Consider the following 25,573-nt stretch of genomic DNA (forward strand, 5'->3'; position numbering starts at 1 on the left):
CATTGCCTCCAGAACTAATGAGATCTATTGATATGTAAATACACACAAGTTGTTTCAAACTATAATAGAAATTCAGAAAAAGCACAAGACCATGGAAATGAAAATCTTTTTTCTTGTCTTCTCAGTGATGACAGGTAAAAAACAATCTATTGGTTGGTTATTCCCATTAATATTCACTGTCATCAGTAATCTTACAAGTTTCTTAACATTCTGTTTGGCAGTTTTATTCTCTTGAGGTTTATGCTGTATTACACAGGGCCTGCAAGTGCCCTGTGTAATACACAGGCTGGTCAAATAAATTACATTTTCAATAATATTCTAATTTACTGGTTGTGACTGTATATAAGGATATGTACTCTCTACATATCTTGTGTTATATGCAAGTAGTTGATCAGCATAACAACTTAGTTCAATTTATGTTTAGCTTTATTTCATGTTCAGGGACCAAACTTCAACTCTTAAAAATGAAAATGATCATCATGCTTCAGATTTGACAGTGAACTTAACCAAGAGTCACTGCATTCTCGGTGGTGTGCTGCGGTTCCCAAAGAACCCTTTATCTATATCCTCTCATGTTTCTGAAAAGATCGTGACAATGTTAAAAGTCATGACGGAGGCCCAGATACCTCATTGAAACGGGGAAATTCAGCAGATCTTAATAAGGCCAGCAACCCTGAATAAACTTTCTACAAGAGCCGTAAGTTTAGTTTAAGTTTAGTTGAAATAATTTCTCTAATATCTCAGAGAAAATATCTTAGTTTGAGGATCCAGATTACAAGAATTAAATGATTGAAGATTTTATTATTTAATTTAGTATCTTTGTGAAACAGTTTTGCTGATGCATAGAAGCTGTTCATCTTGCAGTGGAGAATCAAGTTTTTGGAAAAGCTGCAAGTACAGAGTATACCTGTATTGTGAGTGCCACTCTGAAGTGGCAATCACTAGAGTAACTAGATTTCTGGTGGCTAGAGTACCCAGAAATTTAACTCAAATCAGAGTAGCAACACGGTATGATAATAATACTCTAGTAAAAAATAAAAAGTACAGTGCAGTAAGGGTATTTTCAAACCTGATAGTCCAGGAGACTTGGTTCAATTGAGGACCAAAACACTGCACTGTCACAAACAATCCAAATTAATTGAAAAACCAGCTCACCACCTCACATGTGTTGGCACTGCACGAAGAATTACCACAGGAAACAAGAAAACTTCAGAAGAAGATATGAGGGCAACTTCCTCCTTCACACACAAGATGTAAACAAAAATAGAGTAGCAACAAATGTTAGCGTTTAAATGGTTTCTCTTTTGTCTTTGGTAAAAGACAATGAGCAATTTCTCCCTCTAGTGTTAGACTCTTGCATTTGTTTTGATTCTATTGACCCAGAAAGCCCTGCTCTACAGTTCGCTTCTGGCTTTTGGAGCAGTTCTCCATTTTAATCAAACCAGGACATAGGTTTTTAGGTGGATCAGAGTTAGCTTTTTTGGTTCACGTCTACATCATTGTTTGATTGCACATTCACACCTCCCCAAATGAACTGTTCTTAATCTAGACAAACACACTAGAGTTTGATTAAAGCGAACTAACCAGGGCTGGTGGGAATTCACCCTTAGGGTGCATTTGAATCTCCTAAGCAGGAAAATAGGGTTCCAATGTCTGCATAGTGTAAAACCTAAGCAGGCTAAATAGGGATTTTGTGAATGCAGCCCTGTTTAGTCTGCTTACTGTTTGAGGCCTGTTGACTAAATGTATCAACAAACACTTACCAATGGAAATTTGTCACCCTCCCTCTCTGTCATGTTGACTTCACTTGTTGACACAACACTCTGTTAACATTTTTGAAATGCCTAAAAGGGAAAAGATAATGATTGACAATTGGTGTGCTAAAAGAGTAAATGTCTCCACCTCCAACCACTGAAGAATATTTTAAGTATTTCCTGACTCAAGTAGGCCACAGTCAAAAGACTGATTTAGATATAAAATACACACTGAATGAAGACATAGGAACTGTGGACAAATAAAATGATTTAAGTAGTGTTCTAATTCGACAAATCATAAACCACTATAACTCAGTGTGACCAAACTTCAAATGCCTCAGAGAACCACTCATCTCATCTTCGTCTTCATGCTGCATCTGACCCAGATTTTGCATCCAGGAAGCACCTAAATCAGACCTGACTTCTAGGTGGATAAAATTTTAACATCTGTGACTCCGGCTCAAGCCCTCCAACATGAAGAGCATCTTTCTACTTATCCTCTCACTAATAACAGGTAATTGAAAAGCTTCTAGTTGATTAAATTGCATGTCTTGCATCTTACATCTGATTTCAGACCATACTCATATAGGGTTTAGAAAAATATGGCATATTTATTGGTTATTATAAGTTTTCAGGCCAAGCTGCCTGTTTGCCCATTACAATGCAAGCTACTGAGTCCTTTCAACCTGAAAACACAGATTTTCTGCACTCCCTTTCCTTTAAAGTTCACTAAAAATACATTGTCATACGTATGATTTTAATCTTTGTAAGTTTTAAACTGAAATATTGAAATTGATTGAGGAAACCAGACTTACTACTTTTTATGTTGTCTGAATGAATAGTTCTCAAGGCTGTGAGTTTATCAAGCTTTCATTGCTTTCAGTGATTTTATTTTTCCTTTTGCTTTGATTTTGGCTGCTGTGTCATTGGTTTTTAGTCCAGTGCTTATACCGGACCATGGCAGCATATTGTACAGTATGTGCTTGATAGGTATGAACTGTGAACAAATGATCGAAGGATTTTATGTCACGATTGTAATACTACTTCCAGAAGAAGGTCTCTGAAGGTAAAGTAATAAAATCCAGAATAGAGCTGTTAGGATCATCTGCAAACAGTTCATTTCCAAAGATTACAGAAATGCATGGCTCCTTGCAAACTGAAAATGTGTGCATGGAAAAGGCCAGAATTATCATTTTGCATAGGGTTTGTACTGCTATTGTTTTATGTATTAATTTTGTGTTTCAACAAATTACAAAAGCCCTGAAAAGTGTTGCATATAAGCTTTAATTTAGACTGAGCGGACCAATATTTGCCATGTAATTACGTACTAATTTAACATTATTAAAGCTGCAGTATGTGACTTTTATAAAGAATAAGATTTTTGTGCATATTTGTCAAAACTGTCATGCTGAGCTCAATCTTTTTCCACTGGTTATCTGTTTCATACAATACTGTCACAACATTGTGATATTTTCAACAAATATATAAAACAATATATTTTTTAATAGTTACATACTGCAGCTTTAACACCGGGAGCTGGTTTGAAATAGTTCTCTGTGTTTCGTAGATAACTGGAGTCACATAAACTTACTCTTTCTTCTACAGGAACTGAGGCCTCAACAGAGATAAAAATATGTCTGGAAGGATGGATGGAAATGACATGGAAATACCCTTGTGATGAACGAAAATATGATAAACTCAAAGTAATTTTACCAACTAAAACCATACAGGTCAATCAGACAGACAAATGGGAAAAAAGTGGCAAATATTTTTTTTACCATGATACATTGGAAAAATATCTTAGACTAAAGGTATGGCCTTTTAACTCCAAGGACAATGGAACGTATGGATTTAATTGTGATGAAAACGCAAAAAAGAGTGAAGTAAAGATTGTTGGTAAGTGGCATTCCGTTGGAGTGAGTACCAGAGTAAAAAAAGTAAAAACATCTTACACTGCCATGTAGGCAGATATAATTTTCCAAAAGTAATTAACTCTCTGTCACATCATAAATCAGCAGGAACTTTTCACATATTTATTGAGGTTTGTTCTATTTACAGAAAAAACACACTGCAAGACACTCAATCAAACTGCTTACCGAACAGCTAAAACGACCATCAAATGTGATTATCCACATATGTATCTGTCCAAGACCAAGTTCATCTGCAAAGAAAACAACTTTACTTGTAAGAGTATCTTAACAACAAAATCATCTAAAAATTCAACAGGAAGATTCACCCTGACTCATACCAGCAGTGACTTCAATTTGTCAATTAGTCCTGTGTCCTTAAACGATGCTGGTGTTTATTGGTGTGGAGTGATAGAAAGCAATGGCAGTTACCAAGCTGGAATCTCAAAAATACAGCTGGAGGTTAAAAGTAAGTGAGTTACATATTTGTTTTTTCACTAATTATTGAACAAGGCTAAAACAACACTTATTTTCCACAGATATCACGATGTTCCCAAGATTGAGAACTCCAGGACAAGATTTAAAATATTATTGCAAATACGGAAGCAATTTCTCTAACCTGACAAAATGTATCTGTAAGGGAGAAAATCAAGATGAATGTCGGGATGTTGGAAGCACCACAAACAACATGAGTAGGAGGTTTATGATGAAGGACAACAAAATAAACAACACCATCACCATAGAAGTGAGAAATGTAACAGTAGCTGACTCTGGAACTTACTGGTGTGGAGCCAACAAGGACAACAGCAAAATATTTATTCACAAGTTAGCCTTGAAAGTAGGTGAGTCATTTTGTTCCTACCCTGATTCTGACAGCTTAGGTGTAGTTTGACAAATATGCAGAAACCAGAGCAGTAAGTAAAGTGGTGAGCATTTTCAGACATGGAATTAAGACACCAGACACTCCTAGACATTCCTAGATTACCTACTTTTATTGGTAATACGTCTAACACTGACCCACAAGTCTGTTTGTGCATTCCCATATATTTGAGTATTATAGAAAATATTTTTATCTGTAATTCATTAGTATGAGATTAATGCATGTCAAACATTTATTTATTTTCATTTGCTGATTATGGTTTGCTGTTAATTAAAACTAATATTGCATTTTTTGTTATCCCACACATCATTCTCGCTTAGATAACTCGGCAACTTTACCTGCAAATACATTTGGTAAGAGACTACTGTATTTTTTGTTTTTAAACTGCTTAATAATCAATTAATTTCTCTGTGTTGACGAGTGCTTGAAACAAGACTGTGTCTGTACATTGTAGGTGACATAAAGAAATTTCTGATCACTGGTACAGTTGTGGTGATACTTCTGCTTTGGACAACAACTTTGATCATTATATACAAACGTAAGCATGTTCATATTTATTTGAACAACAGAACACAAGCAATATTATTATATAAAACCACATTCTTACACTTTACATGTGTAGATTAAATCTAAAGAGCCACAATAGGAAGACCATTTTTGCTGATTTATCAGACATTAAATTGTTTCTTCTAAAAAGAAAGATTCTTAGATAATAGTTTTCTGTGTTCTCATTTATTTAATTTTTTGTACTCTTCTTTTTTTGAAAAGGAGATTCAAATACAAAAAACACAGGCCGCAGCGAAGCAGAATATCATCCAACAGAGGTTAGTTTTAAATTCTACACTTTCTGTGTTAAAGTGTTGTTGCACCAACACATAGATTTTGTTATGCCAGTAACCAGATTTATATTATTTCTCTGTTAGGAGCATTTCTATGAAGAAGTGACAGAGCATAAGACACTGGTGATTCCTACCTATGCCAACACTCCTACAAATGAGCCAGCCCTGCTGCCGTACTCTATTGTCAGCTTTCAAAGGACTTAAGAGAATAAGGCTGACACAGAAGTTCTGCCCCTTTAACCCACCTCTACTTTGTGCAGCTGAAGCTCAATCTTCCCAACTGATCAGCCATCCAGATCTACAGACCAACCCCTTTACTCAGCAGTTAAGAAGACAAATGCAAAATGAAAAATAAATAAATAAATAAAAAATAAATAAATAAAAATAATATACAGTATATATAGTGATATATATTATTATAGACAGACAGACAGACAGACAGACAGACAGACAGACAGGCAGACAGACAGACAGACAGACAGACAGACAGACAGACAGACAGACAGACAGACAGACAGACAGATAGATAGATAGATAGATAGATAGATAGATAGATAGATAGATAGATAGATAGATAGATATGTGTGTGTTTCACCCCTTAACTTTTTTTTCTGACCAGGAAGATGTTGAATCAATCGAGATCTAATTTGGCATTGTACATTTATGTGTTCTGATGTTTATAACTTGCTCATTTAAGATTCAGCTAATTGAAGATATTTTGCTTCAACTGGAAGTTATTTCCAGCTTCTTTTTACAACTGCTTAGTGTATTTTTATACAATTATAATCATAGGACTGCTTATATTTAGTTCTATTACTTCCTGGTTTAATGAAAAAAAAAAAAAAATCTTGGCTCCACAATACATCAGTATGTATAGTACATTGCTTTTTTATTACTGATTGAAATATATTTATCTGATTTGCTTCTTTTATTTATTTTTTGCATAAAGTCCTTCTTTATGTTAAAGATGAAAAAGTCACATCTCTACACTGAACAGTTATACCTTAATTTAATAAAAATTGTCATGATTACAGGAAAGATGAAATTGGGTGTGTTAGGGCATCAGATTCATTTGTTCCCTTTTCCTCCTCGGTGTGTTTTTCCTTTTTTCCTTCTGTGGTGTGAGGAGGCATCACCAGTCTGCGCTTCATGCTGACCCGAAGCACCTATTGCCCATCAAATGTCAAGATACAGCTTATAATAAGGCTGGTTCCTCCAACCACATCTCACCAGTTTGCCTAACAGTTTTCCACTGGCCACCAGCTATAAGTAAAACTCAAGTCTACTATTTGTCAGGTTTGCAAGATCAGCTAACTTTGTTTGTCATCTCAGGAATCTTGCTCTGCTTCAAGTATGCTAATAGATTCAATAATCCCCTACTGCAGTTTCTGCCCCCCTATAGTAAACCAAGACTGGTACTGTTATAATTAAAATCAGTCCAAACCTTCAGATGTCTGCCTGTCTTTCATAAAAGGGTGGAAAATACTGGATTCAGGAACTATTCAAACACAAGAATTTCTGGCCCTAATTTATTAAATGCTTGCCACATAGTGACACTCAAATCAATCCTCCACGATTGGCAAGACCAAAGAACTGTCAAAGGATGCCAGGATAGATATGACATCACCACAAGGTTGGATTTAATAAAACAATTTTTGTCTTGGCCACTTTCTAATTGTAACTTTTTAAAAATAAAAATAAAACTTTTCTGAAGCCCAGGTGCATCTACAAACACATTCAAGAGAAGAGGACATTAGGACGAGTTTCATTTGTTTCAATGACAATGCAGCATTCTCTCCAGGTCATAGAGTTCAAACTGGCGTATTTTCTGTCTAATAAAATTATAATTATATTCTTTGTAAGATGTTTGCTCTTTGTAAAATGGCACTTCTATAGTGAGGCTTAGTGAAAACATATTTAACTCAGTTTAAAATGTCTGAATGGCAGAGTTTATCATTTTAACTTAATGTGGAAAAAGCACTATTTTCAGAAGAATATATTTCAATATTTATTCAGAACACACTGACAGGATGTAATTAATAAGATCCAACAAGGCAGAAAAAAAAATTCACACAATAAACAAAGCATCAAATGTTAGATCAAACATTGGCCTGACGCTCTAAAAATACAAAAAAAACCCCAAAAAACAAAAAAAAACTGAAACTATTTTCTCTTCTAAGACACTTAAGGAGTGCTTAGCTCATATCCATGCTCTCTGTGGGGCATAAGCCCCCTGCCTCCCCTCCCTGGACACTCTGGTAGATGGACGCCATGTCAGCGTTGGATCTAATCTGGTTGGCAAATTCAGCCATGCTGGGACTTCTCTCCACCTCTGGCACAGCCAGCAGGGCGGCGACAGCGCGCATGGCTGAGCGCCGCAGTTCCTCCTGCTTCTCAAACTCCTGTTTTACAGAGCCGGCCTTTACCTGTAGATTGTAGGAGATGCCACAGAGTGTAACTCATGTTTGGTGGGCTATCTAGTTAAGCTTCAGGTCAATAAACTGGGTCAAATGCCTCATATTTCATTATTTCAGTAATAATTTCAAAATGTTTCAGTACTTTGGTGGTGCAGGTGGCTTTAAGAGGTTCCACCAGTCGGTCTAGTCTTTGGAGAACACCAGCAGGACACAAAGAAACCAGTCTGGCCAACATCAAAAAGGTCAACATCTACAGCCCAGAATAAACAGAAGTGATAGAAAAAAGGTGGTTTGTTCTTTAACGGTCCAGAAAGCTGAATTGATGTTTTCTTACATTCCATGAAGCAAGCTTGACATTTATTTGATGCAATTATTTCATTTTCAAATAATATTCCTGCTCACCCTGATATCATAGTGGTCTTTAAGTCCTTCCTCCACATGATCCAGAAACTGCAGGACATCCAGCCCCTCTAGGCAGCTGTCCAGCAGAGTGTACATACACTCAAATGCTGCTTTACGCACATCCAAACCATCATCCACCGTGTGTTTGAAGGGTCCCATCTCCACCTGCAGCACACATGCAAAGCATTACATTTGCACAGATTATCATTATTTGCAGAGTGTCCATCAGCTAGCACACCTCCCTTATGAGGTCCTTCCTGATCTGGGTTTCCTTGTAAAGGTGAGGCAGGATTGTTCCCAGAAGGCCTTGGACCAGAGATGGTTTGTTATGAGCAGCAGAGTTAAACATAACCAAGGCGACACGGCGCACGTTGATGTCACTGTCCTGCAGGGTCTTCAGAAAATCACCTATCAGAGTAAAAGAAAGAATATCTTTGTATCACCATTAACAAAGTGTGGAACCCTCAACAAATATGGCAAAAAGCTGCTAATATACTAAAGAATGGTTTAGGTTTTCAAATTTAAAATAATCTATTTTTCTATACTCTTTTTGTCACAGTAGATTCACAAACATTAATGTGTCTCATTAGAAATTCATGGGACAGACCAAATAATAGTATTGCATATTGTAAAGTTGGAGAAAAACAGCACACAATTTTAAAAGTTTGTGAAAAGAAAAAAATCTATGCATACATTTGTATTTATCCAACTTGGCCTAAAGGTATGAAGCACCACCAACTACCTTTAGAAGTTACAAACTTAGTACATAAAATCCACCAGAGTAATTTAACCTCAGCATAAATGCAGCTGTTCCCTACTCGCCTTTTAAGGTCTGGTAAAGAACATAGGCAAACATGCACTATCAAAAAGACCAACGAATGCATCAGACAAGTCAGAGCCACTATTAGTCATACACTAAATATGATCTTTGTGTTAATGTGGCAGGAAGGTGGTCACTGTTTAAAAAAGATAAGAATTTCCTGCTGCAGCTTGCCACAAGTAGCAAAAAGGAAACAGTAAATGTGGATCTTATTGGCTTTCATGCAAAATGTTACATGTGGGTCAAAATGAAGACATTACCTATAATCCTAAACACAACACCCTCACCAGGAAACATGGTTCCTGGTGAGGTTATAATGCTGTTGTAATTCTTCCTACTTAGTAAAATCCACAACTTTGTATTGGTCTTTTACGTGAAAGCTAGGTAAATACATTGACGTTTGTAATTACAACACAACAAATGTAAAAAAAAGTTGAAGGACTATAAATATTTTTTGCAAAGTATGATGCTAATGAATGCTAATACAGAAACATCATGGTAGCTGAGTTCACCACTTTGGTGGCTAAAACTAAAAGAAAGTTGAGATTTACTGAAATATTTACTTGGAAAATCATCTGCGAATTAAAACAAATTGTGTATGGGTTGTGACAACAGACAACTACCTCAGTAGCCTGAGGCTTCAGTAAGCATATACTCATCACAGTATATACTCAAAGCAGCAGTATGTCTTGTTTTCTTTGTGCCCATCGGGCCTGTTTAATGTACCCAATCCTAGTTTGAGTACTTCTGAATCAGATACTCAAATGACATAAAGTTATATCACCAGAAACTATGGCTCATTGGAAAATAACTGAGGCTGTTCTGAGTGAGAACATGGTGCACTGAATTTGACGTTTCCCAGGAATGTTGAGGTTTGATTATCTTAAGCCCATTCACAAACGTTTTTATGAGCAATTATATAGCCAGTAAAACATTGTTGTAGAATTTATATTGAATATCTTTACTGAGAGTAAAGATTTACTGCTAATGCTGTTTTACCGATGCTGTCTTTCAGCAGTGAGTCTATGGGAGCTGGATGGTCAACAATGGTGAACTTTACAGCTGTCACCACCGTGCTGCGAGTCAGAGGAGAACCTGTAAGACAACAGGCATGAGTAGAGTGTTAAAACTTGATTCTATTTTATGAGGTGGATCAAGTTCTACAAGTTACCAAAAATAATTCTACAAATGAGAATTTAAAGTAATCCATTTTTAATATTACATTTCTGGGATCTGAACTAAAAGAACTGAGTTTAAACTCCATGGTTTTGCTGATATGAGCACAGAAACACTTCAGGAAAAATAGATTAAGAGAAATGTGTGTCCCAGTTGCCATGGACATTGCAGAGAGATAAAAATAAAGCTGGTTTGGTTATACTCAGGAAAGAATAAATGGCTTGCAACATGAATAAACTTTGTTTTTATTGTACCTAAATTCCATAAAACACTTTGTGTCTCCATTGGCCATTTGAAATGTGCTTTGATTATGTTTTATTAATAAGTGATACCAAGATGATTACCTTTTATTTATAAAGAGATTTTTGCTCTGGTTTTAACTGTGGGAGAAAGCATTATAACCTTTATCATTCAGCTAGGATATATTGGACTGATATGTTTCTTGATAATTATTTCATTAGTGCAGCTATTAAAGAACAAAAACACCACTTCAGATTCTTGAAAAGTGATAATTTCATCCTCTTTATCTTTCTATTCTATAAATGGGTAGAGCTCTTTATGATTCACACTAATTGCATTTCCATTAAAAATGTGTGCAAAACTTTGTTGATACTTTGCTATCAATTTCACAATTGCATTTTTTCCATAAAATAAGAGAAATAACACAAGTTGATGATCATGTGACCTGTGTGATGCGAAAAAAGTATTTGATTTACAGTTTTGTGAAACAAACCAATATCAGTACATATAAAAAAAAAACACCTCATCCTGGCAGCAAAACTTTTTATCAAAAAACTTTTTAATTGACATGTTCCCATTAAACTAATTTATTTTCAAAATGTCAAGTGGGGAGTGGAAATGCTGCTAGTGAGGTGTCTAAATGTCTAAATTTTATAGGTCAAAAAAGATCCAACATGATGAGCTAGGGAGAGAAAAAAAGAACTTTGCCCCCACTGTACCAGCTTTAAGTTGTTGTTTTAGTCTGGGCAGAAGTTGTGCAGGGTTGACAAAGGTCAGTTTTCCCAAACATTCAGCCACTAGGTTCCTGGTCCCCTCCTCCTGACTCTCACAGTGCTGAAACAGCAAAGCCCAGATCGACTCCACATGAGGTGAGAGACTGGAGGCTGGACATGCGCTGAGCAGAGAAAGAGAGAAAAAGCTTCAACAGAGATACCTCAAGGCCTCAAGGGACAAAACTTGCTTGGCTTATAAAACCTTTGACATAAAGTATATATATATGAACACCCACCTGATGACCTCTTTGAGGGAGTGAAGCAGCAGGTATTGTCTTCGTGGTTGAGCTGAGATCTCCTTCAACATGAAGGGCAGAAACTCATTTAGGCTGCCGACCGCCATGCCTCCTAAAGCGCAGGATGCCGCTGTTTTTATCTGGGAACACAGAAGGGATGATGCCTGAATGACTGTGAAGATAATCTGTGTTGGCATATTTTTACAACAACAAGCTGTGGCTTTAAGAAGAAACAGAGATGAAGTTGCTCAATGGGAATTTTTTTTTTTATTCAGTGTTTTCACTGAATATGTGAGCTCAACCTCAATCCAATGACTGTGAAATATTTTTTTGTTTTTCCTGTTCTTTTGCTTTATGCCGGTTTGGAAGAGCTATCAAGCTTATATTTTTTATTATTTGTGTCCTACCTCCTCGTTGGTTGAAGAGAAGGCCTCCAAGATGACTCCCTGAACCTCCTTACTCCCTGCCAGACCGCCGCTCCTCCCCACCTCCCCCAGACACAACAGAGACAGCACCCGAGCCGACTCTGGGGAGCTGGAGTTCTTCACCTGAGGGAAGAGAGAAGTGAGCTTTAGTGAGAAGTGAGACAAACACCGAGGATTACATCGTTAAGAATCAGTGGTACCATGTTTCACAAAAATAATAAGAAAGGGGCAGTGTTAATACTGTAGAAGGTATTAGTAAGATATCCATTTTTATTTGACACATTACAACCACAAGTGTCTGAGGATTTCACTGGGATTTTATGAGACAGACTAGAACAAATAGTATCTAATATCTTGAGAAAAACTTTTTCGATATAACTAAAAAGAAGAGTCACACACCTGCTGTATGAGGCTGGTCACAGTGCCAGGCATCTCTTTTGGAGAAGCAGAGGACAGAGCAGCCACACAGCGAGCCACAGAGCGGTAGGACTGTCTGTGCAGGACGTCCGCAGAGGACTTGGAGCTTTGAAATGGCTCCATAAGAGACTTCAGCAACTGACTGAAGAAGAGAGTAAAATATAGAAGTAAAAAGAAGAAGAAAGAAAAAGTATGATTAGATGTCTGTCCTTATGTACAAGTGTTGATACATCACAAATCACTACACAGTGCAATAACGCTGCTAAATGAAACATAATCTATATTATGTGGTATTAACAGTCATTGTAAAAAAAAGTAGACACTTTTGCAGTTCTAAGGTTTTATTTCTTAGGGGCACAACAAAATGATTGGGTTTTTCACAGAATCTAAAATGATGTGAATCTGACTTCAAATACACAAAAAAGTATGAGTTCAAACCACAGGATGTCCTTGCTGCTTTCTTTGTAATGAACAGGAAAGGTAGCCTTCAGATGTTGATCATCAACACCTCTAAAAAGCAGCAGTTTTGGGAAATCAGTTATCTGAAGCACATTCTGTACATCCATCATTCAGCATAAAAGTCTTCCCAAGAGTGGCAACTTCAGATAAACTTTGGGTTTATTTTATGTGTTGAAATAAACCCAAATAAGCTTTTGGGTTTATTTTAGTAAATAAACCCAAAAGCCCAAGACTCAACAGGCCAAAATAATATTAAATTTTAAAGTTAATTACAGTACAAATGGGAAAAAGGCTAAACATGTGCAGGTTGTGATGGAAAAGCATTTTTGGTTTCAAAACATAATAGCACTCCAACTTTAGTTTGCAAAGTTGCATCTGAAAGAATCCCAAGATTACAAGAACAGTGTCCTTGTCCATAATGAACAACTGCATGGTGCATGAAGAGCCTGCATAGCATATCAGCACCACAACCACATAAAGCATGGCGCTTGCGGGTGATGGCTGATGACACAAGTATCTATCCAATCATGACTTCCTCTGTTCATCCAGGGGGTGGAGCCTATCACCTGTCCATCCTATCCTTTCCCCTTACTGTTTTCTTTTTTGTTGTACGTTTAAAAAAAAAAAAAGCAAGTTTGAAATATTTAACTTCTATTTGATGTCATTTGCTTTGAAACGTTTCTCCTATTTTGTAACAGAAACAGACCTTGGAAAAAATTAGGAAATGGGTAACTTTGTAGTCATTGAGTCGATCATATGGGAAAGCTTTAAAGTGGGCGTTCTTACTTTTCAACGTGAGTGTAGTTAATTTAGATGTTAATGTCAGAATACTTTCATTATAGTCTAAAGCAATGCATATTGCTTGAGTTGGTTACATATATTTCAGAAGCATGGAAAGCTGGAATCAAAATTCCTCAACCTGGTCCTCTTCTTGCATCTTGTCGCTACAGATGAGAGCATTTTTATCTTTTTATCTGGAGTAGGTTGATGTCATTGGGAGGAAATACGTTCCACCTTTTTGTGTTGCACAAACAGAGACTGTTGCTGTCCTGTCATAACAGAGCCACTGATTAACACACAAGTTTTACAGAAGTCTTCAGAGCCTAATTGCATCTGACATGCCATCCTTATGTCACTGAAAATGTCCCCCAAGAGAAGCTGGAACCCTCCAACCAGCAGATCAGTTTTCCTTGCCACCACATAAGGCCAACAATTGAGGTAAGTTTAAGTGTAGGATATTTTATAGTCAGGTCATTTATCAGTTTTGGCACTGGTTAATGTTCTCCATACGTCAGCTTGGGACAACCTTAATTTTGACAAAGTTCCTGGAGAGCCACAGAAGGCATTATACGTCAATTTTACCAGACTCAGTATTACTGCCTGTGATTAGCGAAGTGATCTTTATCAACATAATTTGTGGAGTTCCCCTTGAAAACAGTAATCACATCATTATTGATTTCGTAGAATAACAAAGCGGGCCTGACTCAGTTGTGACTCAAGAGTGATGTCCACACACTGGAGACGTGATTTAATCTGGACCGGTGACGTGAGGGGAGCTCTGATCAAGTTTCACTGTTTTTATTTTCTGTAATATAATATAATAGCTTCTAATCAGCAAAGGAGAGTTTGACATTGTAGGTTTTGGAAGGTTTTCTCATTCCCTGATGAAATAACAGCTGTTTACAAGCCTGAGGGAAACACCAAATTTTTGCATGATTGTAATTTTATAGAGCTGGCAAAAAGATATATCCATTTGCAACGTCAGCTCTAAAATTACCTGATTCTTATCTGCAATTTTTAACCTTTGTTGGTCAACATCTCATTGGTTGCAAACTATTACCAGTTATTGGTCCTGAACGACTTTGCCATCAATCTGTTTTGACCCGAGTATGGCACTCTTAGTTTTCTAGATGTTGGGACAGTTGAGCTCACCAGCTTACCTGTAGCCCAGGTTTATAGACTTGCTCACCACCAGGGCTTGGAGGAAGTCCAGGATAGCCAGAAGTGCTCCACCCTGCAGCAATGGGGAGTGGACGAGCTTAAAGACTCCAGACAGCACAGATGAGCTGATTTTAGCCAGAGAGGAGGGGCAGGTTTTGGCCATGCAAGTTAACAAGGTAATGGACACCTAAACAGAGGAACGCATAAAGTACATAAAGCATTTTAACAGCAAAAAACAGCACCAGAAGTTTGGCCTAAAGTCATGCTTTATGGTTCAAATCCTGATTTTACTTTCTGTAGTTGGCAGTAGGTTTAGGTTTGTAGGTTTTACAGTGAAAATTAACTAGGAAGGCAACGACTCTCCACTATCATCATGGTGTCACCAAGATGCAGAGTCATAAATTAAAATTAGTTTTATAGTTGATATAAACACAACCTAGTAAAAATTTATCTATCAGTGTGGTTCAAGAATTCAACAGTAGTGAACAAGCAAGTCTGATTCAAGCAGTTCCTACTTTGCAACTTGCAGGACTTAAAGCTGCTAATACACAAAAGTAAACCTTTAGTATTGTGCTGAAGTCTGTTTCTAAATGGTTCATGGCTGTTTTGGCAGCAACGAACTGTTAAACAGGTGGCCATAATGCTATGTCTGATTGGTGTATTTTCACTGTGACAAATTAATCTCAAAAATGTTCAGTGACAAGTGATGCAAAGATTTTAGTGTTTTACAGATGGAAAAAAAATATCTGGTTTTAGAAAGAGCATTGTCGGTGTGAGTACCTGTGATACATGCATGTCGCTCTCATCCACCAGAGGAGGAATCTCACTTAACACAGGCTCCAGAGCAGCTGGCTTGATGCTGGCAGCATGATGGGTAACTAGCGCTGTGAGACACGCCAACGTGCTGAGCTTCAGAGTTCGCTGGTTTTTCCGCAAGAAAGAACCTAACACTGACAAAGCCTCCGGCAGGATGGATGTCATGTCAATCTGGAGGAGCGAGGAATGTTGCTTTCATATTTTAAAAGAAAGTCAAGTTTTATTTTTGTAAATTCATTAAGAAAAAGTTTCCTACTGAACCTTTAGTGGAGATGCAGAGATCAGGGTGAGGGTCTTCACTGCTGTCAGTCTTGTTATCTCATTTTTCAATCTGTCCAAAAAGATCCCCAAGACTCCCTGCAGCTCCGTCCCCAAGAGGTCGCCAAGATGACACACCATGTGACCCATACAGGAAATAGCTCTCTCTTTCACTTCCTGGTCAATGTCTGTTGCTTTGAGCCTCTTCATTGTTACTGAAAACACCTGGAGGAAAGAAGATTTAATAAAGAACAGGTGACAAAATAAAACACATCTGGAGCGAAACAACTGCTAACCAAAAGCAAATAAACAAAAGAACCAAAACAGGAACAAATAATAAATTAGAACAAAACAATGTAAACAACAACAAGCTTATCCAGTGAAAGAAAATAATCAGTGAAATGAGACAAAGCAAGGATAAATGTTTCTTTGATATTCTGGAGGAAGCAGAAACCTATTTTTTACTCAACACAAATAACACAGCTTTCCCAACTTATTTATGTAAGCATTTTAGATTTCCCTGTGTTTAAAGGTAAAACACAGAAGCATGGCAGATTCCTACAAGCAGGACAAGCAAAAAATATTTAAATGTTTGCTGTACATAAATCAAATTATTTTTATATCTTAAGTATTATATCTTTAAAGTAGACTAAACAGTATTTTTGGTAAACTGAAGCTGGTTTTCCTCTCCTAAAATAAACCAAAAAAAAAATTCCAACTCCAACAATGTACACTGAGTATAACATTTAAAAAAAAGGATATACCTCCTGAATGAAAGGCTTTGGGTCAAAACCTAAGGATGTGGTTGTCTGCCCCTGTGGCCTCATCACTTTGATTAACTGCTGAGTGACCAGCAGCGCCTCCGAGGTGATCTTATAGAAAGTGTCCTCAACGCATGTTAGGATGGCCGGCAGTAGTGTCTGCAGGAGCGAAAGAGAGGATAACTATGAAAACGTTGAGACGCCCAGACACCCGTTAATGGTTCAAGGTGATTTCCAAGACAACACCGAGATAACTGAGATTGTTCTGGCCAAACTTTATCACTTCCCACAAAATGCATGTCCACTGTTTTAGTTTAAAGTCTTCAGCGCAAAGCATTAAAGGAGGTTTGAACAACCTGCATGTGTGGCTGAAATGCTTGAGGATGGTGAGAGATGAGAAGAACGTGGAAGAACGAAAGAGCATCAATCCTCATGGTGGAGGAGGTGGATTTATCAGTCAGGGAAAAGACAATGCCTGGAAGAAGAAAAAAATCAGGAATTAAGAAAAAAAGAAAGCAAAGGAAAGTAAATTAAAGAGAAGGACTAAGAGATAGTTTCAGTGTGAAAAACTGAAAAAGAAAAAAAAGCTGACCTTGAATAAATTTGAGATTTATACCACATTAATAAAGATAATGGGTCAATGTCACAATGTACTGTATGTGTACCAGGTATAAGGACGGGTATATGCTCTTCCAAGGCTCCAGGTACTGTGTAGGCTAGCTCTGTGAGAAGACAGAAGCAGCCCTGTCGAGATTTAAGACTCTTCTCCTTTAACTGTTTATGGAGAGCCTTCACAATCACCGGCACCTGAACGGAGATGAAGACACATATTAAACATGAATATCTCAAAACAGGAGCCCATTTGCAAAGACACGGGTTTCCTTTCTTGACAAGAAGTGTAAAATGTTTTTTTTTGTTTCTAAAATACAGCACTTGTTGACCTCATTTAGTGACACCCCTGGTAAGGATGTGCAGTAGCATAATGTCAATCTAAAATATTAAAAATATAACACTTTGAAATCAAATTATTCATCAGGGATAGAAATCCCATGCTAGTAAAAAGTTGTTTTCAACAGTCACTGTGTGCTTTACATTTCCTAAATAATACACATGGCTAAAAAAAATAATTTCTACTTTACACTTTAAGTTCACTGCATTGCCTTCAAACATGTCTTTCTATTTCCTTTGGGCATCACATAGACTTCTTTTATTTTTCCATTTTTCACAATACAAAACAAATTTAAAACAACAACACGCTGTTCATGTACAGTAGATATTTGCTAAACTCCATAAATCTAAAAATAGCTACAGGAAGATGTAGCTATATTTAGCTTATAATGTGGATATTAACTCATTCATATCCACATTCAGGGTAATAATCGAATAAATGTGAAACAACTGGAACTATCAATTATCAGCTATCCAAGATTATCCTATCAGCAGCAGAGCATTAAAGTCAACAAAGTCCCTATAGCAACCATTAAACACTATCTATGTGCAACCAGTGTTTCCAAGGAAGTCTTTTTTTTGCCTTACCGTCACAACTGTAACCATGTGTGATTTTCTAAGTATTACTAAGCTTGTAACTAGAACAGTGTGATTTGATCAGATAATTTTAAGTTTGAGCTTTTCTGCATCAAACACACCAAATGAGGATGGTATAAAACAGTGGGGAAGAAAAACATTCTTGCCCACTGTTCACATAAAGAAGGAATACATTTGTGGATCTCAATTTTAAAAAAATTAAAGCTGTGTCCAAATTTCAATAAAAGTATGGGAATTTCAATTTTAACAATGTTTCATGCAATAATAAAAGATTCAGTTTTGGAGGCTTAATTTTTTCTTCTGTCCTCAGGTATTAACATCTGTTTTCAGCACCTCTTTTTTCAGCAAAGCGACCGTTGGTTCTTCTTCCTGGCTCGTTCCTGGCTCTGAACTGGCCGTAATGAGGCTGTGATGACTTGAACCGCCTCGTGTTTGCCTCAGGAGAGTGGAAAAAGCAGCAAAAACGTCAGCCTTCACGTTCTCCTCGCGCTCCTTGAATCGGGCCAGCAGAGCCGGGCAGATGGAGGAGTAAAAGGAGAGGAGAAGGTCTCTCCTCGTGCAGATCAACGCCTCCAGACACTTGATGGCGGAGCGGCGAACCTTCCAGCTCATGTCGTCGTCATCACTGTACTCATCATCTGATTCTGTGAGAAGTAAAACCAGGATACTCCTTCAGAGAATCATCAAGATTTATTCAAATTTATTTCAAATATGATGTTTTGACAGTGGTTAAACTGAGAACTGAAGTTTTGGACATTTTAACTTTTGATTAAAACTCAGATTTTTCTCTTTTTTGAAGACCCAAGTCAGAATCTTCATTTTTTTAATTTTGACATAAGAAACACAATTCATTAATTTATGTTGGTGAATATCAGATTTTGATATTTTTTAAATCTTAATGTTCTGCTCAAGAAAAACAGCAGATAAAAACCTGATAACAAACCTTCATCAGCTCCATCCTCTATGTCCATGCTGTCTTCATCTTCCTCGTTGTCATCATAGTTGTAGTTAGGGTCAAAGGTCATGAACTTCAGACAGAGCTTAGTCACCGTGGCAACATGAGGTGACATCTCCTTTGGACATCTAGTGAACAAACACAATGTGAGTACTAGACAAAAGTACACAATAAAGAGCAGCAAAATAGAATTATTTGCATCTTTATCCTTATCAACAGGTTACTTTGAAGTTTAGACCTTCTTGGCTAAATTTATACATTTCAGTTTCCAGTTATGTCCTCTAAATCCCAGTAAACAGTGTTATTTGTTTTATTTGAATTTATTACAGCTCAACTCTCAAAGCACGATCTTTTCAAAGAATAATAGCACTTTTACTTAATATAACACATCACCCTTAACATATCAACCCCATTGTAAAAGATGGCGGTGGCAGCATCATGTTCTGGAGATGCTGTTTTTCAACAAGAAAAGGGAAGCTGAGCAAAAGTGACAGGAGGAAAGATGTAGCCAAAAACAGAGCAACCCTGAAAGAAAACTTGTTGGTGATATTATTATTCATACAATACTATTGTCATATTTTTGAACTATGTTGTATTTAAGCATATAACTATTTCTTAAATGAGGGCAATGAACTAATGCACGGAGGACATTTTTCCGGAACATCTTTCTGAATAACACCTGTTTACAGATATCACAGTGTTTGACAGTTAGCTGTAATTAAAACGGAAGGATAAGGCAAACAAAAAATGCAAGCTCAAACAATTCAATGTAAACAAGTGAATGAAAAATGTTCAATAAAATTCATGTGATTGTTATAAAGAACTTTTACCAACAAACACCTAAAACTGTGACCCAACCAAAAGCGTTTTTGATGAGAGCCAAAGAATGCATCTTCTTCTAAACAGGTGATCAGGTTACTTTTCTAACCTGTGGTGCACTGAGGTGCACATACAGGCTTCACATTATCAGCCAGTTTGTTTGTTTGTGACTCTGTGTGTAATTTATTCTGTTCGTGGTGAGATTGTCTAAATTTCCCCAGATAATTAACCTGTCCAGTGGTTTGGGGTTAGGGTGGGGTGAATGTCTGATGAGGAGCATTAATGAATGGACAGGAAATGGGAGAAATTCAATATAATGTTTTCCTGAAGTGAAGGAAGCAACGTGTTTGTTTGTACCTTCGTATAAAGGCTTCAAAGGCCTGGAAGCAATACTCCCTCAGCTCATCGTCCTCCACACTGGTAAACTTCACCACCATTGGGATCAGTTTCTCTAAATGCTCTCCTGCAGAAAAACAGGAAAGAAATCTAAAGTTACAATAAATTGTGACACATCACTTCAATTTAAACAGTTATACCAGTCTATAAAATGTTTGTTATGAAAATACAAACCTGTTGCAGCAACCACAAAAGTTATGGTTGCAATGAGAGCAAGTATAAGTTTGCAAACCATAGCATCGTAGAACACCATAGAACTTGCATTGAACTTTCAATGCTTTCATGAAGTTCATACACTATGGAACCATTATACACCATAGAACTTGCATTGAACTTCCATTGCTTTCATTAAATTCACACACTATAGAACCATTATACACCATAGAACTTGCATTGAACTTTCATTGCAACATTTTAGGGACGGTTTTCGACAATTAGCTATTTTTGAATAGTAAAGGCTGCCAGAGCTACAAATGATTAATTTCTTTGTTTTGTGCAACCATAGTGTTATACCTGTGAGTGATATGGACTTTTTTAATTACACATTGTGGATGTGTAAATGTAATTGGCTGAACACGCATAACTACTTGCTAGATAAGCTACACTTTTGAATATGGGAAACAATGTCTATACATCCATTTCAATGAATAAATGTGAAAAAAGCGTGGTTTTTTTTTTTGGATGACATTGGGTATAGAGAGAGAGGAACACCAAAGAGGCTAGAACTCATTCAAAAGGACAAATATGTATACCTAAGCCAAAAAAACTAAAAGTGCTAAAACGGAGTCAGAAAATTAGATGTCATCATTATTTCATTTCTATTAGATTTTATAGGAACATACTGTTATAAATATGATGTTAACACATTTGAAACATACCCATTATAAAATTTCATTAAAAAAATCTAATTGTACCCTGAGAAAAGAGAAAATTTCTCACCAACTCGATGGCCGCCTTGCCGACTAACAGCTGCCAAGCACTGGATGTATGTTCTCATCAGTGATGTTTGCGGGTTCTTTGCCAGTTCTTTCAACAGGTGTTCAGTCAGCTGAGAGAAGAGGGCGGGGCTACAGCAGGGCACCAACTGGCCGAGAGCCAAGATGGAACGCTTCCTCACCGCCATTCTGGAGCTGGTAAGCTGGATGATGAAGGTAAAGAATAAACAGCTGAACAGACAAAGAAAGATTGATTTCAAGATAAAGCCTTCAAAATGGCTATAAAGTAGTCTTCCCAGTTTCAGCAGCAAACAACCTTACTTATGGTCCATATTATGAACGGCCACTACTCACAGAACACTTTATTTACATCTGTATTTGAGATATATATTTAGTGTACTGGAGTACAAGCTAATTTTAAATAAAAAATATTAATCAGTTTGTTCAGCACCTGAGGTTGCAACATTAAATTCAGTGAACCTTCTCCCCTTAGCACTTGAGTTACATGTACTCCAAGACAAAAGTGTAATACACCATCCAATGTGTTTTTATAGACTTTCAAATAGTTTTGTTTAGACACAATATGCTAAAAACCGCAATCTTATGCTGAGATAAAGACTATCTGATAGATTTTCAATTTCCAGTGTGGGTTGTTGTAAAAAGGCAACTGGGGACTCTCTCCTGTTGCAAAAATGTTTCAAAGTTACTGAGATCTTTTTGTATGTACAAGTGATCTTGTACAAACTCTTCTCTCAAAAGAAAGAGAAGTGGAGGAGTGTTGTGCGACGTATTTTTTGTTTGTTTTAAATACAAAAGGGCACATACATTGTGTTAAGGCAACAAGAAGATATTTCAAACTGTCTATTTCAAAAAAGACATAAGTTGGAGTCCAGCTCTAACCTCAGAGCATACTTGATCTCTTACATTCTTTATTTGAACAGTATGGCCTTTAATGTTAAACTCTTCTGGCTTATTTCCCAGTTTCCAAATGCTCTGATGCACAGCATTTAATTAGTTCCATGTTTTATATTTACTTTTGTTGTCCCTTTGTTGTGCATCAGACATTTTCTTTTTGCTTGTTTAAATTAAATCAGCACTACTGTGAACAAGTTCAGCCCCTGCACAAATTTGCAAATTGTTTGCAGTCATGATAATATAATTGAGATTTTACGACATACTCTACCACAAATTATTGAAATGTGTCAAGACAAATGTAAACATGTTCTACAAGGCTTCAGTTTACTCTTTAAATATCATCTAGTCCACCCAACTGCTGTCAGAAGTGACGTAATTAGTAAAAATAGATTCTTCCTGTCTGCAATATATCCCAATATGAATCTAGCTGTTTTGCAAAGGCTTTGACAGCGTCATTATGACAAAGCAACACATTAGAAATGTCAGGATAAACATTTTCAGAGGTTTAAATAAAGACAAAAATATAAAATAATATCCCAAGTTTTGCATATCACACAGAACGCTGTTTTATTGATAGTTTTCAAACAGAACAAGTATGGGCCAACGACAAGCCTGGCAAAAAAGCTGTAAACCAGAATTTTGCTATTTATCAGTGTTCTGAATTGTAAAGACATTTTCCACAAATCTAACCTATATGAAAGAATGGCATGAGACATTACAAAAAAAAATTTGTTCTGGTCAAACAATAACAAAGTCAACTTTTTGGCCTCTGTAGAAAATGCTATGTGGGGAGAAAATAAATTCTGCTCATTACCCTAAACACTGTCAAATACAGTCGTGGTAGCAACATGCTGTCAAATACAGTCGTGGTAGCAACATGCTTTTCTTCAGTAGTGACATGGACAATGACCAGAGTTGATGAAAAAATGTCTTGAGCTAAATACAAGACAATCCCTACAGAAAACTTGTTAAAGACTGCAGAATGGTCGATTACATAAAATTAATTATATTATTATGCATGGATGTTTTGTGGTACTTTTTTAAGAAGTTGTTTTTTAAATAACACTCCAATTAGAGTTTGTTTTCATCAGTTTGTTACCTGAGGCAGCAGGCTGGAGAGGAGAGAGCTGTGAAAACCAACCAGAGCGCCACCCAGCCTGCAGGGGAAAACAAAATGCTTAAAATACACAACAAATGCTTAAAATACTTTAGTTTATCTGTTTGTATCTGTGTCTGTCCATTTCTGTTCTGATAGCATCAAATATATCTAAGATACAGACAAGGTGCTTTGCAGGTGTGTGCTGCTAATGCACTGACCTATAATTGAAGAATAATTACCCTTAAGCAGTTGTTTGCCCCATACGTGGTCTTACTATAGTTAATGATATTTTGCCTCAACAGTTGCAACATACTTTCAATAACCTTTTACATACTACCTCATTTATTTGATTAACACCTCGTGTGATTTTTAAAAGAGACTTATATTTACCTTCCTAACATGTCACACAGAATGTCCAGAGCCTCTAACTGAACGGACACGTCTTCTTGTTTCCCCAGGGCACCAATCAGCTGAGAGGTAATCTTCTTACACACACTAGCTGTGAGACTCAAACCTGCCAACATCACGGAGAAATTTAGGATGAGGTATCATTCCTAAAATCAAAACACAAATCTCATGGACATTCATTCAAAATTTAACTCTTTATTGGCTCTTCTGGCGTACAGAAGAGCCAACCAGCCCTCACCTGAGGCAGACAGTGGCAGCTCAGCGATCACGGCCTTCAGTCCCATGCTGGAAATGTCTCTCAGCTGCTCCTTATCTGACGTCATGTTGGTACAGAGTATGTCCACCATAACCTCCACCTGAGGCTCCTTCACTTTACTCACCAGAGGGGCCAGACTAAAAGTCCAGAATATTGTACCTCAGTTTACAAAAGTTTGTTTTTAATGCAGACATATACATTTATATCTTATTTCATTGTTCCATTGAAATTAAAAGAGACTTCCAGTATACATGTTTGTCTATCCCAGATAAACAGTTTTTGGGTGTGATTTTTACTTCACACCCAAGTGAAGTAAAAATGTAAGTAAAAATCACTTACATTTTAATTAACTTTTAATAAGTTAATTAAAATGCAAATAAAATGAAAACATTCATCAAAAGAAGTCATATTAGTAAATGGATATTTTTCATCAGTAAGTAAATAGTGAATGAATTTCATATAACTGATGTATGAAAGCACTGGTTTATGTTTAAGTGAATGACTGTTCAACATATTCCACACCGTTTGAGGAATACATCTGTTGTAGGTTTTACCATTTTACAGCCAGGTTTTGCACCTCTCCGTTTTTGTCCTCCAGCAGTCTGAGCAGCATGTTTACCACCTTTCTCTCACTATCCTCATCCAGTTTAATGCTGTCTTTCTGCAGTTCCAACATCAGGTCATTGGTGGCCATAAACCTGGTTGCACAAACATACCATAGAGCAAATACAAACTCAAACACAGGTTCAAAAAGGGAGATTGTGTATTGTTAAAAGGGAGATTAAGACATAAATTTTATTGAAAGAATTATACAGTGAAATGCCAGTGAGAGTAAACCGACTAAGATAAAGCTATGCTGTATTTAGAGAAGACTAACACATTTGAAGCAATATTAACAAGTTATCAATTATTAGCAATGTTTTGTTCCATATTGTTTCCCTGATTAAATTGAAAGCAAACATTTCAAGTTTGCCAATAAAAGACAAGGAGTAAAGCCTTTATTTTTTACCATTAAATATCCACCATGACAGTTCTGTATTTTATGTATTTGATTTGACTTTTTTAAACATTTCTGGAAAACCTTAAGTTTTTTCCCCCTTATATTTAGTTAACTAACGGCATTACGAGACTTGGTAAATAATATGAGTTGTGTGAGCAACTTATAGAGTCGGTAAATATGAAAACAAAATCACAAACAAATAGGTTTTACTTTGGAAAGAGGTGGCATTCCCATGACATCAGTCAGACTAAATGTGTCATGTCACTTTCAGAGGGTGCTGACAAACTCTTACTTTACCTGAAATCTTTGTCAGTTGATGTCATTTTCTCCAACAAGCTGGAGATGTGGTACGAAACACTCGACATGGTGGTAATCTAACCGCTGACACCGTAGCTATGGAACTTATTACCTGTGGCAAAGCGGTGAAAGTGGAGCAAAAGATTTACCCTGACAACATGGCGAGGCTGGTGGGCTGAAGGGAGAGCAAACGGTCGGTGGAACCTGACACCTAGTGGGCAAAGATAAAAATAGACGATAAGTCAGAGTGTAGTGGTTTTTGTCGCCCCCATGTGGACTTAAAATGTATCACACCTAAGTCTTTCATGTGCAAGAATAGAAGAATTGTAGTATCTAGTTACTATAGTCGAATAGATTTTTCAGGTATCTGTACTTTACTTATGTGTTTATCTTTCTGGTGACTTTTTACTTTTACTCACAACATTTT

General features: G+C 36.8%; 2 protein-coding genes across 7 annotated transcripts; one reads left to right on the plus strand and one right to left on the minus strand.

Moving 5' to 3' along the window:
- The first annotated feature begins 3,093 nt into the window (after positions 1–3,093).
- On the plus strand, positions 3,094–5,774 carry LOC114135040 (uncharacterized). Of its 6 annotated transcripts, none has more exons than XR_003593526.1 (5): positions 3,094–3,650; positions 3,813–4,130; positions 4,201–5,079; positions 5,310–5,365; positions 5,465–5,774. XR_003593526.1 is itself a non-coding variant. In XM_028001947.1 (3 exons), exons 1-3 carry the CDS (start codon positions 3,404–3,406, stop codon positions 4,551–4,553), a joined length of 918 nt encoding a protein of 305 aa, XP_027857748.1. In that variant the 5' UTR covers positions 3,094–3,403; the 3' UTR covers positions 4,554–5,774. The 6 variants fall into 6 exon arrangements, 1 of the variants encoding a protein (XP_027857748.1); XR_003593524.1 differs by having other exon boundaries at positions 4,201–4,894; positions 4,996–5,079; positions 5,310–5,774; XR_003593525.1 differs by having other exon boundaries at positions 4,201–5,365.
- Positions 5,775–7,375: 1,601 nt separating this feature from the next.
- Positions 7,376–25,347, minus strand: cand2 (cullin-associated and neddylation-dissociated 2 (putative)). The gene is made up of 24 exons (XM_028004074.1): positions 25,147–25,347; positions 24,404–24,547; positions 23,832–23,986; positions 23,576–23,699; positions 23,186–23,243; positions 21,176–21,374; positions 20,198–20,303; positions 19,010–19,149; positions 18,400–18,710; positions 17,187–17,328; positions 16,878–16,996; positions 16,525–16,680; positions 15,764–15,985; positions 15,467–15,673; positions 14,686–14,873; positions 12,269–12,428; positions 11,852–11,992; positions 11,445–11,584; positions 11,155–11,330; positions 10,019–10,114; positions 8,438–8,607; positions 8,200–8,364; positions 7,940–8,047; positions 7,376–7,806 (listed from the first exon to the last, which is right to left on the minus strand). The coding sequence occupies exons 1-24, from the start codon at positions 25,212–25,214 to the stop codon at positions 7,576–7,578; spliced, it is 3,726 nt and encodes a 1,241-aa protein (XP_027859875.1). The 5' UTR covers positions 25,215–25,347; the 3' UTR covers positions 7,376–7,575.
- Between the last annotated feature and the right edge of the window lie 226 nt (positions 25,348–25,573).

Source organism: Xiphophorus couchianus, chromosome 20 (genome assembly GCF_001444195.1).
Source record: "Xiphophorus couchianus chromosome 20, X_couchianus-1.0, whole genome shotgun sequence".
NCBI lineage: Eukaryota > Metazoa > Chordata > Actinopteri > Cyprinodontiformes > Poeciliidae > Xiphophorus > Xiphophorus couchianus.

Coding starts and splice junctions, on each gene's coding strand:
- LOC114135040 (XM_028001947.1), top strand. CDS start 3,404: ATGGAAATGACATGGAAATACCCTTGTGATGAACGAAAATATGATAAA. Junction 3,651..3,812: donor GAGTGAAGTAAAGATTGTTG/GTAAGTGGCATT, acceptor TTCTATTTACAG/AAAAAACACACTGCAAGACA. Junction 4,131..4,200: donor AATACAGCTGGAGGTTAAAA/GTAAGTGAGTTA, acceptor TATTTTCCACAG/ATATCACGATGTTCCCAAGA.
- cand2 (XM_028004074.1), bottom strand. CDS start 25,214: ATGTCGAGTGTTTCGTACCACATCTCCAGCTTGTTGGAGAAAATGACA. Junction 15,674..15,763: donor TCTCTGCATCTCCACTAAAG/GTTCAGTAGGAA, acceptor TCGCTCCTCCAG/ATTGACATGACATCCATCCT. Junction 8,608..10,018: donor ACTGCTGAAAGACAGCATCG/GTAAAACAGCAT, acceptor TTACTCTGATAG/GTGATTTTCTGAAGACCCTG.